Below are 15,398 nucleotides of genomic sequence, written 5' to 3'. Positions count from 1 at the left end.
ATAAAGCTACCAGCAGGAGTTTTACTGCAGTAATACTCAGTACTGTATTACATGTAGAATGGGGCCAGGGCCCTGATATACCAGTTTATCAAGATAACAAGCAAAGAGTTTGCAGGTATTTTGTTTTTATGAATATACCTGTCTCAAACTGCCTGTCAGGCAGCTTTTAGGTACATAATGATGAAGATAAATTGTACTCGCCACTGCAAAGTGCATCCCATGACCCCACTCATCCAGTAACCTGGATGCATTTCTTCCATGCAAAAAAATTTTGCACAGAAGGGCACAACTGGGCCTGGAAGAGACAAGATGCATAAGGAATATTTATGTTGTTTGGTTGGTTTTTTAACAGATGAAAATGTGATTTTGTGCAAGTATAGGGGGCTACAAAGGCATATAGTGCCAGGACAAGGGAGAATGGTTCTTAGCTGACTTAAGTAGGTTTAGATGAGATATTAGGAAGAAATTATTTACTAAAGGGTGGGGAGACCCTAGCACAGGTTGCCAGAGAAGCTGTGGCTGCCCCATCCCTGGAAGTGTCCAAGGCCAGGTTGAGTGGGGCTTGGAGCAACCTGGGGTTCTGGAAGGCGTCCCTGCTCTTGGCAGAGGGCTGGAATGAGATAAGCTTTAAGGTCCTTTCCAACCAAAACCATTCTGTTTTCATAGCAGAAAAGCTATGAAAAGCATTTCTTTTCCTCTCCTTGCAGAGTACCTCTTGTGCAGAACAGTTGTTCCAGCAAACCCCTGGCTATCTACTGCAAAGCTGCTGTTGGTCAGATCTAAGATAAAATGCATACTGCTACCAATGAACGTACCACACAAGTATACTAATGGCTGGAATAGCCATTACTATTATTAAACACCAATCTAATTACTGTAAAAATGTAATTTAATACTTAAATTTATTTGTCATTATTTGGGAAGTAACACTGAGGGAAAACCCATGAAGTTGCACAACAGGCATTAACAATCACAGTGACTGTGGATAGAAAAGTCAGGATCTGCCCCTCCTCCATTGCAATCACAACACAGGAGCATACTCAACATCAAAATCAATCCTCATAGGAATAACCTGTTTTTCTGGGCATCTCCATGGAGCTCTCAATTGCACTAGATTTGTCTCAGCCCAGCCATGACCTAAGAATGGGGCTGGTTGGTGGGCAGTTGCCTGAGGCTTGCAGGTGCATCAGAAGGCCTCACAGCAGCTGCTGAGCAGCCCCAAATGTCTCTATTTGTGAAACAGAACAAGGAGATGGAAGAAAAGGTCCATCCGCACAGAGCAGAAGTATCAGCAAATGCAAGTGGCAGAGTTTACAAGATATCATATGCTGTGCAAGTCCCGAGCTCTTCAAAGTAACTTCATTAGATAATATTATAATACTTAACTCCATCAGGAAATGGTTTAAAGGAAGCCAGACACCACAAGATACATGGCTGAATGCAAAATACCTATTTCAATTAACGCTCAGTCATCAAAACCTATTTCTGCATTAGCTCTCAATAACAACATTTAGCAGGTTTATCTCTTAAGCCTGCTGAAGTTCTAATTGGAAATTATTTTGGAGGCTATATAATATGCTACTCAATTTGCAGGTTGCAAACTCAAGATCTCTGTATTAATTACTTTATACTCTGAACATGACGACCCTTTGAGGAAGCCTGTGTCTCACCTACCACTTTCTGTGCAGCTTTCCAGCTATTCCAGATCATGGAAGTCTTAGTGAAACTGTATTATAGTTATAAACAAACCATACAGGACCCTTCTTTCTAATTTCCTTTCTCTTGCACTTAAGTTTAGCCACCAAAAACTCTGTGGCACAATCAGCATCCCTTGCAGTCCATAAAATTTCTAAAGGGTAGCTGCTGTAAGGAACCATGAATAGACCAAAAGGAAATTACTGATGCAGGGAAATACGGACAAGATTATTCAGCCATATAGTTGTGACAGGTCTGAACACAGTCTTTCTTTAGTTTTTGACTTTCTTAGAAGATTAGTCTATATCAAACAAGATGCACCATGTACTCTTAGTCTGCAGCACCTTCCCAGCCCTTACTCAACATCAGCAAGCCCAACACACTTAGGGAGACCAGGACACAGCTTTTCCCTGGTGTGCTGCCTCTTCTCATCCACATTCCCTTTTCCCTCAGAGAATTTTCATGCCAGCACTAGCTCTGCCAGAAGAATTTCAATCTGAACAACTCAATCTGAATTAATTAGTTTTACAAATACATTTATTGGTAGCATTCCCAAGTTGTTGCTTCACTTACTGGCTGTCAGACAATGCTACAAGTTACAGCCACTACTTAACAGAAATATCCAAGGAAAATATCACCTCATCCAGAGCCACAAATGCACTGAATAACCACTGCTTCTATCCTGTGCTGAGTTCTAAATCTCTCAGACTTGATAAGGACAGGGATGTAAGCCTCAAGCTCCCTTTAAGAGAGCAGAGAATATCATCCACAACAGTTAGTTGGGAAGAGCTTTCCAGTGTGAAGCAAACATACACGCAGAGTATTGTATTGTGACTGCAATATTTAGAGTCACACAGTAAGAAACTTAAATCCCAATTATGGCAACAGTTAGCACAATTCAGAACCTCACTGGGAACTGCCAGTTTGTCAGAAATTAGGTTTACTGTATGGCAGCAGGGGACTGGCACACATGGATCCAGACCATGGGAGCTGAGGGAGGAAAAAGATTATTCACACTCCAGACATTGCGACTGGGATGGAGATGGGAAAGAGGAAGAGCAGAGTTTGAGGAGCCCTGGGACAGAGCTTGGACACAGCAGGTGCTGTCTAAGCAGAAGCAGTATTGAAGTTAAACCTGAAAAGGAAGGATCAGGGGACAAAAAGACCAGTATACCTTGCACTGCCAGAAGCTGGGAGTACAGGAGCTCTGAGCCACTGGCTTACTTTTGCAGCAAATGGTACAAATTCACAAGTATTTGCAGAATACAGCACTACAGGCTTCAGAAACAAAACTGATCTGACTTTAGATAGTGCATTTGAGGTATAAATATGTTTGAGAACAAAGTTACGTAAATCAGAATTTAAATTATGGCATTTTGTTAATCTTTAGATTCTTCAAATTGCAAATCTTTAATCTCACATTCTTACTTTCCAATGCTGACAGTCCTATAGAAGCACAGTATTTTCTGCACTTCTGGCACTTCACACAGAATAGATGTAAACACTACTAACAGTCACTATTAAGTCACAGTCAGTTGCAAAATAAAAATATTGTTATTCACAAATACTAATACGAAACAAGCTAAAATAATTTCAACCCAAGCTGAGTTGAAAGATGCAAAATTGGAGTTCCTCTTTCTTTATGACCATTTTCTTGATCTAAGCATTTGGGTCTTTTCCTTTTACTAAAGAAAAGAGAAATGGCTGATTGAGTCATTGATGCATCTACAACTCCCATGAAAAGATACCACACAACCACAAGGCCATTTTAAGTAAAGCAATTGTTTTTAGCCAAGAAATGCAGTACATGAGTAGAACAATGATTCCAATTTTCTCCACTTGAGAGATTTTGGAAGGACAGGGAAAAGAGAAGTGTTTGTTTTAGTAAGACTACATCTTGAATGCTTCAAGAGTTTGTATTTTTTTCCCTTGGAGGTTCAATTCTCACAGCTGTAGGAGGCTGTCAGCCACATAATTGGCTTCAAAAGTTCCTCCAGGTCCTTGATATATCTCCTATGGCTAATCTTGCTGTGAGTAATCTCCTCCAAATATCCTGTTCACATGAATTATCTTCATTAACAAGCAAGGTTAACACAAAACCTCTTTAACTTGCTGACATGATTTTCCTTCCACAAATCCGTCAATCCTGTTCTTTTATTCCAGCCATCACTTTCATCTTAGAAGCAAATTCTTCTCCTCCTATGCCAAATCTATTAACAAATCCATTCTCCAGGCAATAGGGTAATCAAGATTATGCCATCTTTGTACCTGGTATTATTGACTGATGTGCATCTTACCTTAAAAATCTTGCAGGGCTTCTCTCATCATGAGCATCAGTGTCAGAATATTGAATAGATTTATTGTGCCTGGATGCAAGTTTTACTCCTCCAATTTTTAAACCAATTTCTGAATTACAACTTGAATACAAGTTCATCAAGTCAATTAAAAAGCCCTTTTCAAAGCACAGTGAGCTCCAGTTTCCATTCATACTCATTCAAATACTTAGGCAAAGTTAATAAAGCAGTAACTGCCCATCTCCTTATGTTTTCAAGGGGCTAAGCCTCTTTCAGGTTGGATTCCAGAGAATATAGTTCAAAGAGTTCTGCAGGAAAAAAATAAAGTTTCCCGAAGCTCTGATAGACAGTGGATGAAAGGTGGCAGGCAAAAAGCAGGATAGAATCTTCTCCAGGTTAAGTTTACAGTTGTCTACTACAGTCTCCTCCTATCCATCAAGGTAATCACAGGGCAGATGACAGAACAAGGACAAGTATTGTGAGGATATACCACCAAACAGTTATTAAACCATAACCACCTTCCAGTAGCTGCCATTATTTATGGAGACTGCAAGGATCTCACTAACAATCAATTGTAACAGCAGCTTCCCATATAATTGTTATTATATAATTAATGCTGGGCAGTTAGTTTCTAGTGCAATGCTGAATTTTGAAAAATGATTGCACAGATAAAGCAGTCCCACACAGCATACTCTCCCATAAAGTTTATTTCACAAACATATTACAGGTCTAGGATCATATGCACATCAGGCAAGGAGAACATGGCAGCAAGTTATCTTTGTTTCCTGTGATACAATAGCTCTGTAATACCTGAGGCAATGAGAATAAAGGCAATATTGTGCTTTCTTACAGATGTGTAGTTAAGCCTCTGTTCAGAATGACTCACATTCTGAACTTGGATGGGGACAAAGAATAAAGAGTGACATTAAGTATTACTTCAAATGTAATTAAAATACTGCTAATTATAATTATGAAAGAATACTACTAACTTATCCAAGGCACTATTTCATATGGAATTAGCCTGTGTCTGGTGACTGCAGTTCCCTCAACTAGGAATGTGACAGATAAGGTATTCCAAACAGGGAAAGTAACTGAAGTTTATCCCACTCTACTGAAGAAAAAAAAAAACATTCTATTTAATGCACAAACATGACTATTTCAAACAAAATGGAAGTGAGCTGAACACCCTAGACACCTATCAGGAGTCCATTCTCTTCCTTTCCACGTGATCTCACCATCTAAGGAGACAGAACATCCCAGGAACCACCCTTTATAAGCTGTAACCTGCCAGCAGCTCCATCTAACAGGTGACCCTTTCACCACCCTCATCAAGAAACCTTACAAGCAATGGTGCTTGTAAGTGACTTACTCCAGGTTTTGCAAAACCATGATTTTAGAGAGTTTTTATGTAAATACCAGCATGCCACATTCTCACTTCTGGTACTCCTGAACTTATAATTGACTCATCATAGTATGATTTTGGTTGAAAGGGACCTTAAAGCACATCTTGTCCCACCCCCCTGCCATAAGCAAAGACACTTTCCGCTAGACAAGACTGCCCCAAGCCCCATCAAATTGGCTTTGAACACTTTCAGGGATGGGGCAGCCACAGCTCCTCTGGACAATATTATTCAAGGACCTTCAGTCACTCAAGGAGCTTTAAGTGTTTGATATCCAGGCTACAATTAACTGAGTTGAAAAATTCAGTCCTATATGTTCTTACTAGTACATACTATGAAATTCAAGTATAGAGAAATGTGTGTAAGCTGGAGCTGGCCTTAAGTCTATCCACTCATGGTCAGCTCATGCTGAGTCAAGTGAAACAGTGAAATAAAAATGACTGATGTACAAGGTCAAGCAGAGTATTACTCTGGGTACTCAGGGCATTCCTTGCCCAAGTTCAGCTCAAGGCTAATACTGTGCTGCAGTGAAAGCATGTCAGTGCTCACTGTCTCAGCCCCGGGACACAGACGGGCTCCTGGCACAAGCTCTGCACAGCTGATGCTGCTGGCCCCTTCTTGCTTCACATAGAAACCATATGTGCCACTAAATACAGCCTCTGACCAAACGGCAAAAGCTGTGTGATCTGCAGTCGTATTTTTGTGACAGGGAACTCTATCAAGAACAGTCACACAGCACAGATTATCCAAAGATATCCCAAGGTAATAAGCTGACTACAAATTCTCTTACAAACTTAAAAAGCCAAACTAGATTGAGTGCAGTATTACACAAAGAAATTTCAACATGCAGAAAAAGTCTGAGAAAATTTTAATTGAATTAGCTGAACATTTCTTTCACTATCAAACTTTAGAAAAAACAAAATTATGAAATTACTTTAAAATTCTTTAAAAATTACAGTAACACAAATACATAGGAAGCATTAAAAAAAAAAAACTTGCCTTAAATAACAACAATAACTCAATTATTTTACCTACCTGCAAGGTGGCAAAAACATTGAATCCTTCATGAGCACAGATCCAGAAAGCAGGATATACCAGCATCTTGCAATAGTTTCTGAGCTGTAAGAAAAGAAATCACTGATATGTACTTCTCCTTACAGCACCTTAGAATTATGTTATCCAAAATATTATTGTAGTAAAATAATGATTTATCATTCTACCAGCTCAATAGAAGAACCTGGGAACTCCAACTGGATCACGATTTTTTTTTTTTAAAGATTCAAATATGGAATGTTTTATACTTTACATTTTGACATTTAACTCAGCTTAAAAATTTACTTTATTAAAATGAAATTTCAAGTAAAAACATTTTATTCCAGTGAAAGTATACATAAAGGCTATAAATACAGGACAGGACACAACCCCACACACAGATATTGACCTGCTGCTGGGGCAGGTGTGTGTCACACACACCCACCACACCAACTAGCAGGTGACATCTCATTTAGACTCGGGTGTGCTGGAAGCTGTGCCTTATACAGAAAGATAGGACTAGCTATGAGACGATAAATATGCCATAAGCAATGCTAAAATATGAGGGAAATAAAAGCATATTTGCCTCCCAGGAAGAACCTAGAGAACCATAAGCTAAAATACCAATTTTTGCAATGTAAAGTGATGGTGTTTGAGCTCCAGCCCTCTCCAGTACAGGCTGCTCCGTGCAGGCAGTGCCAGCTCCAGGGATACAGTGCCACCTACTGAACTGAGTGCCACCAGACTGCAGAGGGGACACTGCGTGCCTTGTCACCTGGTGTCACTGACACACACATACACCCCCCTGTGCTCTCCCTGGGAGCCGGGCTGGAAGGTCATGGGCACCTCTCAAACATCAACACTGCTTTACTGCTGCAAGCACCTCTGCCAAAGCTTTTAATCAATTATTGACAATGAGAAAAGCAAATGACATATATATAACAACATGCAAAACATTGGGTTTGCCCACATTTCTGCTGAAGAACCCCAACCAGTGCTATGTACTCACCAAAAGAGAACTTGGTTGCCCTTGTACCTCTCATAGCGGGCACTTGACGACATTATTCTGAGGGGAGAGGAAGAGAAGTTTAAATTCAATTTTAATCCCCGAAGGTCATAAGACATTAATCACTGCATTTCAGTAGAATCACTTTCAGGCTCTTAAGACTTCAAATTCAACTATTTTTTTGTTCTAAACAAAGGATGTGCTTAACTGGAAAATTCAAATTATTACGGTGTTCTTCATCATCCAAATAGATAATATACAGCATGTTTTCCAAGTTTTTAAATCACTCCCACACATTGGAATTAGCAACAGAACTGAAGAACTAAAATACTTCTAAAGCACTTTTTGTACTTTGTTGGCCTTCCATTTTATGGATTTTGAGACCACCAGAATGTCTGAAGCATTAAAAAGCTTTTGTAATCTGAGTTAAGACAGGACACTGTCTACATAGTTCTTTGTAGGCAAATGGCAGTAAGCTCTGCCTTCCCTCTTAGAAGAACTAATTAGTTTACATTCTCTGCCATATTATGGCAGTGACTTAACTCAGCAATGGATTTGGCCAATGCTCTGCCACCTCAAACTGCAGGCAGACAAAAGCTCTGCTTATCTCCACAAAATGTCACAGATGTAAGTGTGTTAAAGAACACAAACTGCAGAGTACTTCACCTTAGCTGATGTTCCCTGAAATGTGATAGTATGTCCAGCCCATGAAGGAAAGAATAGATAGTATTCAAGTCCTAAAAAAAAAAAAAAAAAAAAACAAACACATAAGCAAACTCATTCACATCTAATCACTCAGTGTTACTTTTCATTACACAGAATTATACAAAGCTCAGATTAATAGATAGGTCAGGACACACACAGACTTGAAGAACCCTGTCTGCACTTGAGCTGTGGCAGTGAAAAGAGTGAAGTGCAACTGATGCATAAACATTGACCTGAAAAAAGAATCTATTAAAAATATCTCTCAAAATATTATTTATGTGAATGGATACAGCAGCAAGCAACACATGGAATAAGATAAATAGAGCATGCCTGTTCACCCAAGGTCAAAAATTGCTGAAACCTTCTGAGATCTCTTTAAAGAAGGAATTTTTCAAAACCAGTGAAAAACCTATGCCACTATATAGGGTGCAGAGAACCACCAGAGTACCTTTTCATAGCAAAGGGGTTATATTTGGACGGGAAAAACTCTTTCATGTCCACCTCAGACCCAGCTGGCAGGCCCACTACAAACTACACCATCCTACTGCCTCTCTTGCTCAGCCCAGTCCACGTCTGAACATCAAAAAGTACTCCAAAATACTCTTTGGCAAAGATGAAAACCATAAAGTTTTAGATGTCTTTCACTCCTACTACCACTAGTCAATATCACACCAGTGTCATTCACTAGAAACCATAGAAACAAAAGTATTAAAACTTGAATATTATTTCGCTTTATAAACTGAACTTTACATAGAAGTTGTAATTAGGAGATACAGCTGTTTAAACCTCTCACCAGACAGAATCCTCTTCAGTCACAAAAATATCTGTGCTGATGGTGCAGACCACATGGCAGGGAACAGCTCACTAGGGCTATTCATCTCTTAATTTACTGTCCTGAACAGGTGGGCTGTTAGAGCCAAATACACACACAACAAAATCATTATATACCACAGGGCAGTCTCTCCAGCTTGGCCTTGGAAGGTATGTTCTGAATTTTCAAGTGCTGCATTTATCCAGTGTTTACATAAGATAAATCAATATGAATGCTGGTCTCAGAATTTACAATGGATTTACTTCAGAAAAGTTCTTTGGCTTCATAGTCCATGTTTAGCAGTATAACTGTTATGGACTGTTGTATCAAATGAAAGGTCAGATGTAATTGCAGACCATGTAAAACCAATAAAACTCTGATTTTTTTTTTTAAATGTCATTACCAAATCCCATTAAAATTAAACAGAAGGCCTGAATTTGTAACACATTTACAAAGTACTCATTTCACACAGTCCAATCTCATTTTAATTATCCAAGCTGCCACAAACATGTTTTTGTTTGTGAAACCATCCAGGAGCACTAGCTATGGATAGACTCCAAACACACCACAGCCTGTCAGAGGTGGGCACCTGGCAGCCAATGGGGCATTTCAGATAACTTTCCCTGTTTCTGAGCAGGGAACTGCCTCAACTTCTCCACCTGAAAGCATCAGGCACAGAAATGCAGCAACTACATACTCAGGCCATACAGTGGCTAAATAGTTAGTAATATCTGACTCCCAGGCCAAAAGAGGAATACTCACAACTCCTGTGAAAGTTGGGCTGCCAGGAGAGAATCAGTATTTGGTACTAAAATTAAAGCTGAATTTTTTTAAGTCCTCATAACTCATTGTGTCTATATAGGCTTTCCTACATTTTCCAGTACTTTTTTACATATCTGGGACTAAGATGTAACAGTTCTGTAGTTATGAATTACAGAAAACTGTAAGCAGAACAAGAGCCTATGTTCCCCTTGTAATCACACAGTTTTTAACTTCTGCATATGAAAAATGACCACATCCTGACTTGTAAATTATTCTCTCCAATTCCCCAGAATGCAGCCCCTTTGCAAGTTCACTCAGCCTGGACTGACTCCTGCACTCCACCTGCAGCACACAGGTCTGCTGTACTGATCCACTGAAGAGCTTGATGAACAGTTGGTAAATTGAAGAGATAAACATTTGCTTAAAGGGATACATGTCTGGAAAGCATCCCCCAACTTCAACCTCATCTGTGGAGATGAGCAGCAGCAGCAGAGGGAACAGCTGAGCAGCACAGGGAAGGCAAAGGTTCCTATTCCCTCACCAAGCAGAAGGCATTCAACTTACACTGCCCACTACTACTGCTCTAATGTTGATAAATAAAAACTACATGATAAATGTAATTCACTACCCAGCCAGGTGATGCATCAACAAGCTAAACACATTGGCTACTTGCACAGCAGTTTCTATAAGTGGTTTTAAATCAGGATCTGTAATGCTTTCCCTAAAAATACCTGACTTTTAAAGCAAGCCCCACCCCTAGTCATGCAGAAAAAGTGATGCTGGGTGCCACTGAGCAAAAGAACTAACTCAGCAATCTCCTGGGAAGGGCTGTGAGGTGCCTCTTTCTGCCAGTACCTCAAAGGTACCCATCTAATCTGTTTTCCGTGTCTTGGTAGAAAGCCTTTTTTGCTTGTTTAAATAGATGTAATAAGGTAGAATTCCTCCACTCCCTCACATGCCACTTCAGATTCTAACACGGGACGGTATAGTGCATGTGGTGCATATATCCCAGTTTTTCACAATAAAATGAAAATTACCATTACCTATGAAAATCAGTCATAGCTTGTGAATTTTTCTTCATACTTCCAACTCATTTCAGACTAAGTGCTTAAAATAGCACTGAAATTACCTTTCATATACTATACAGAGTCTCTTCTGTATAAGGAACATCAATTAATCCGAGGGTGGCCGGACATGGGCAGGAGCTGTGGCCACCTCGTGGATAGAGGCTGAAGTCCAGCTGCACCATGCTCCCAAAAATCCTTCTCCAACAGAGCTGAAAGCATTTATTTCTCTAATTCAAAGTTTACAATTGCTTCTAGTATGATTTTCAGTTTTATTTTTAAAAGCATTTATTTCACCGCAGCAGTTCTAAATAGTGGACAAGCACATAACCTCAGTTCAAAGGGTAGAGATCATTTTCACAGACACTTTCTGATACTCACTACGAAAAGTGATGCCGAAGGGCAACATTCAGCATCATATCAGCAGAACACAAAACATTTGCCAGAATTTTACAGCCCCTTCCCATATCCTTCCTTAAAATCTCTTTACTTATTTTTTTCTGTCAAAATCCAACCGAGACACAACTATTAATGAAACACAATTTCTCTACATGCTCTAAGCTAAAGAACAAGGTCAGTATGAATTTATTTTGCAATCTTTTTCTTCAGAGCTGAAACAATAGCTAAAACTGAAGCACAGGCTCTACCTGCAAATGCTATGCCCACAACAGATTCTTCAATCTTTGACAGAAACAACCTTGACTAAGGTTATTTACAGAGAAAGCAACTCACATTATCTATTCAACTTGCTAAAACTGCAGCTCCAGCAACTCAAGGCAACGTGGGAAACTCTGCAGAGAGTAATCAGGCAGTTGTTAATCCTGTGAGAAAGGAGATTTTCTATACCATAGAGAGGAAACGTGAACACCGCGACCGCAGTGATCCTGCACCGAGCTGCCCGGGACAGATCACTCCTTGCCTCCAGTTCTCACAGCAGATGTGTTTAAAAAAAGCAGAGGACATCTGTGTCTTCAAATTCTTCCCATGACAGAGTACACTGTATGAGAAACAGCGTGGGCTTCAGCAGCAGTGCAGAAACCAAGGGATGGCTCTGCGGATGGCGCTGTTATCACAAAAGTGTGGTCAGCAGCAGCCTCAGCTTCTTTCAGCACCACTTTTTATCAGCTCCAGCACTCACAGGCTTCCTGCAAAAAGCTTAACCAGCTGCTCAGCCAAAGGTGGTATAAAAACACAGAGATTTTAGTAACAATAACATGTTATATAAATATCTATTCTTTTATGGTAACATCCTCATCCCAATATAGTTAGAAGTGAGCCACCTGAATACCCAGACCACTTCTCATTTTCCCTGCCAGATGCTAACTTTCAGAGATACCAAAACAGGGGAAAATAAAAGAAGCATCAACTAAAAACTCACTACACAAAAGTAAAGCCACCAGCTAACTACCACCATCCCAACACATTTCTTTGAAAATAATTCACTCCTTTTTTTTTTTTTGCAAGGATGGTGAAATATTAGTTTCTTCATTGTTAAGATGTAACTTTTTAAAATAAAGAAGTAAGTATAGTCAGCCAGAAAAATCATCAGAAAAATATAATCCAAACTCAAAGTTGCTGAGGAAGTGGTGGTCACCCTTAAGTTTCATTATTGGCATCTTTTCAAAATATGACCAAGATATGGATGTTTCTGAACAAGCACCAACAGTGCAGCAACAGCAACGATGAGCAAAATTTGCAAGTAGGTATCCTTTTGCTTCACCCTCTTCTCACCCAATCTCTGGCCTTTAATCCAAGAAACATCTTTGCAAACTTGGAACTGAGGCTCCAGTGGAACAACAGTGGTCTCGAGCATGGAGTTCTGACCACAAAGTTTCCCAACCAACAACAACTCCAGCCAGCACAACTGTAATTCACATGACCTGCACCCAGACACTTTAAGTCCACAACAAGGTCCAAGACAAATCTTCCTGCAGTGTTAAAAGCAGGAGGTAAAAGGGGGTAAAAGGAGTAAAAGCATTAAAAAAAAAAAAAAAAAAAAAAAAACACAAAAAAACACCAAAACTCCCCCCCAAGAAACCAAATAAAAAATGAAAACAAAACAAAAAGAAAAAAAAAAAAAAAGCAGCTCTGAAACAAGGATGGAATGACTGCATCAAAAGCAAATTTGCCCCTCAAAACACAAAACTAATGCTTCACTTTATGTGACCCCAGCCAGGTGTTCCAGTAACATATTATTATTACTATTATTATTACACACTAAACAGGAAATCTAGTCTATTTCTAAGGAAAATAAATTGTTCTGAAATGACCTCATAGTTGTAAATTCTGATTAATCTCACATAGAGACAACCTCAGTAATTGCAGTCAGGTATTAGGGATGCTGAGGAAGCGCTAAATCCCCAGAGACTCCTCTCAGCACTGCCTGCCATGTTCTGTCCTTCGTGCCAGCAGGCAGAGCCAGCCCAGTTCCGGAACAGCTGCATCCAGCCCCGCACTGGCCAAGGGACAGCTGCTCACTGCACTCAGGGATGCTCCCAAATCCCAGCGAGCCTGGGCCTCGTGGATACCCTACATCCACCCTGAACCTGAAACAAGGGGTCCCAAAGAAAGCAGACTGGCAAATGTTATTCAGTCAGTCTGGAGTTTTGCTCAGGGAATGAGAAAAGAGCAGAAACCTGCACCAGAGCACCAGCACTTCAAAGCTGCATGTAAAACCAGCTGTGTCAGCAAGCTCCAGACAGATTGCTCTCTCATGCAAACCTGTCCCAAAGAGCTGCACAAAACCTGTCTCTCAATCCACCCCAAACACATTAAATTCCTCTTGCAAGAACATAAGCTTGGCTCACTCAGGGCTCCCCACAGCCAGCCCACGCAGGCTGCTGAGCCACCCAGGATTCCCTGGGTCACACACAAGAACCTGCTTCTACAAAAGCACAAAGGATGACTGATGGGATTTTGCATCTGTTCCTTTTCCAAGCTAAGGCAGTTGGCAGGATGCATATTTTATATATTTCAGAGCAAACAAAATATTAGTATTTTCTGAAGATATGTTAGAGATCCAGTCATATGACTGAGAGTATACTTTAAAAGAAATAGAGACGCATTTCTGTCTTTGAACCAACAGTTAAACCATATGGCAACAGCTTCCCAAATTCCAATGGCATACAGAAAGACCATCAGGTACAAAATCGGCCAGGGAAGGAAGCTGCATGGTTGAAAGGTACCTTCCTGTTTGTGTGCTGCTTAGCTGCTTCTCCCTTTTCAGTGCTCTGAGCAGAAACAAGGCTGGAAACAAACGCCAGCACAATCAAGCACTCATTTGGTTTCAGGACAAGGATTTTAATAACCTCTTGGACAGTGTCTGAATTTCTCTGTGTTTAAGTTGTTATTTAAAGTGCCTAGATTTCAGTAAAGCAAACAGAGGTGATTCCTAGAGCACAGAGCACAAGCTGTGTAAGCTCTAAGTGGGAGGTTCCCTCCAGCCCAATGCCATTACTTGCTTCTCAGTGATTCAGCAGGCTCCTTATACAGATTGAATGCAGCTTTTATTAGGAATCCTGTCAGGCTCAATAAAGACTTTGTCACCCTTGGGGGGTGGGGGGGTGTAGCAGAAGAGAGGAAATGTTACTCAGCACGGTTTATGGTTTTCATTGCTTCCCTTCCTGTTGCTTCATCGAAGGCTGGAATCCGCGCTGTTTCCTTTAGTTTCTGTTTAAAGCCAATTTAAAAATAGTACTCCCAAATTCTTTCCTGATACTGTAATACCAGAAATAAAAACACAGAAACATGTTGTAGTTCTCTGATCCATATTTTACACATTCTGATATCTACAGAGCAAATTCACCAACTTTAGGGATGTTGGTTCAAGGAGGCCACCCTACACACTGTCAGCTACCCCCAAAACTTGTGGGAGGAACAGAAAAAAAATCCGCTTAAACATGTGTAACAGAGTATACAGCTCCTAAACTAAAAAGAAGATGATGAGATGAACTGGAAAGCAACTCTCCCATCTTATCTTATTTACTCTCCTTGTTCAGTGGCATAGACATTGGACTTCAATGAAAATGCAAGTGATGCAATAGAATGTCAGCTCAGGGCTCTTCACTTGAAGTAACAATTCACTTTAAAGTAGCCTCCTATTTAGCTGGAGGCCACTTAAAAACAAAAATAAAAACTGAATACAAGCACTGAGACACAATTAGGGAAGAGAAAGGACAGATTAGTCAGTCAGACAAAAGAAAATTTTATGAATGAAGGACATTAAAGTACATTGCAGAGAATCACAGAGTTTAACCAGCACATCTGAGGAATTAAGCTGCATCATTCCATGCAGGAAACACCACTAATTCAAAAAGCCAAATTAAAGAACCTTTCAGAGAACATAACAGCAAACTCCTGCATGATCTTATGCCACTGCCTGAGACTGCACACAGTAACATTTGTATACAACAAACTGGTTCAACTACTTCAGAGCTATATTCCATTATTCAGAAAAAAAATGGCATCTATTTGATAAAGAAGCTGAACAGTTTCAAATGACCAAGAACTTGAATTCTTTGATTCATGGACTTTCAGATGTCCCCAGACTCCTGGAGCCTGTGTCCATCAGACAACTATGGATCATATCCTGACTATGATAGAGCACTCCTCCCTAAACTCTTAACTTCC

The 15,398-nt window shown here is 40.1% G+C and overlaps 1 protein-coding gene across 12 annotated transcripts in view; it reads right to left on the bottom strand.

Annotated features, from left to right (window-relative positions):
- Positions 1-15,398, bottom strand: part of RAPGEF6 (Rap guanine nucleotide exchange factor 6) — a 120,986-nt gene that overhangs the window by 87,607 nt on the left and 17,981 nt on the right. For all 12 annotated transcript variants that reach the window (XM_053990942.1, XM_053990951.1, XM_053990947.1 and 9 more), the window contains exons 2-4: positions 8,094-8,164; positions 7,431-7,487; positions 6,425-6,508 (exon numbers count right to left, since the gene is read on the bottom strand). In XM_053990942.1, the coding sequence (XP_053846917.1) occupies positions 6,425-6,508; positions 7,431-7,487; positions 8,094-8,164 (212 nt within the window). The remainder of the gene's footprint in view (positions 1-6,424; positions 6,509-7,430; positions 7,488-8,093; positions 8,165-15,398) is intronic.

The sequence above is a fragment of the Vidua macroura genome, chromosome 15 (assembly GCF_024509145.1).
Source record: "Vidua macroura isolate BioBank_ID:100142 chromosome 15, ASM2450914v1, whole genome shotgun sequence".
Classification (NCBI taxonomy): Eukaryota; Metazoa; Chordata; class Aves; order Passeriformes; family Viduidae; genus Vidua; species Vidua macroura.
This window is presented reverse-complemented; position numbering and strand designations above follow the sequence as displayed.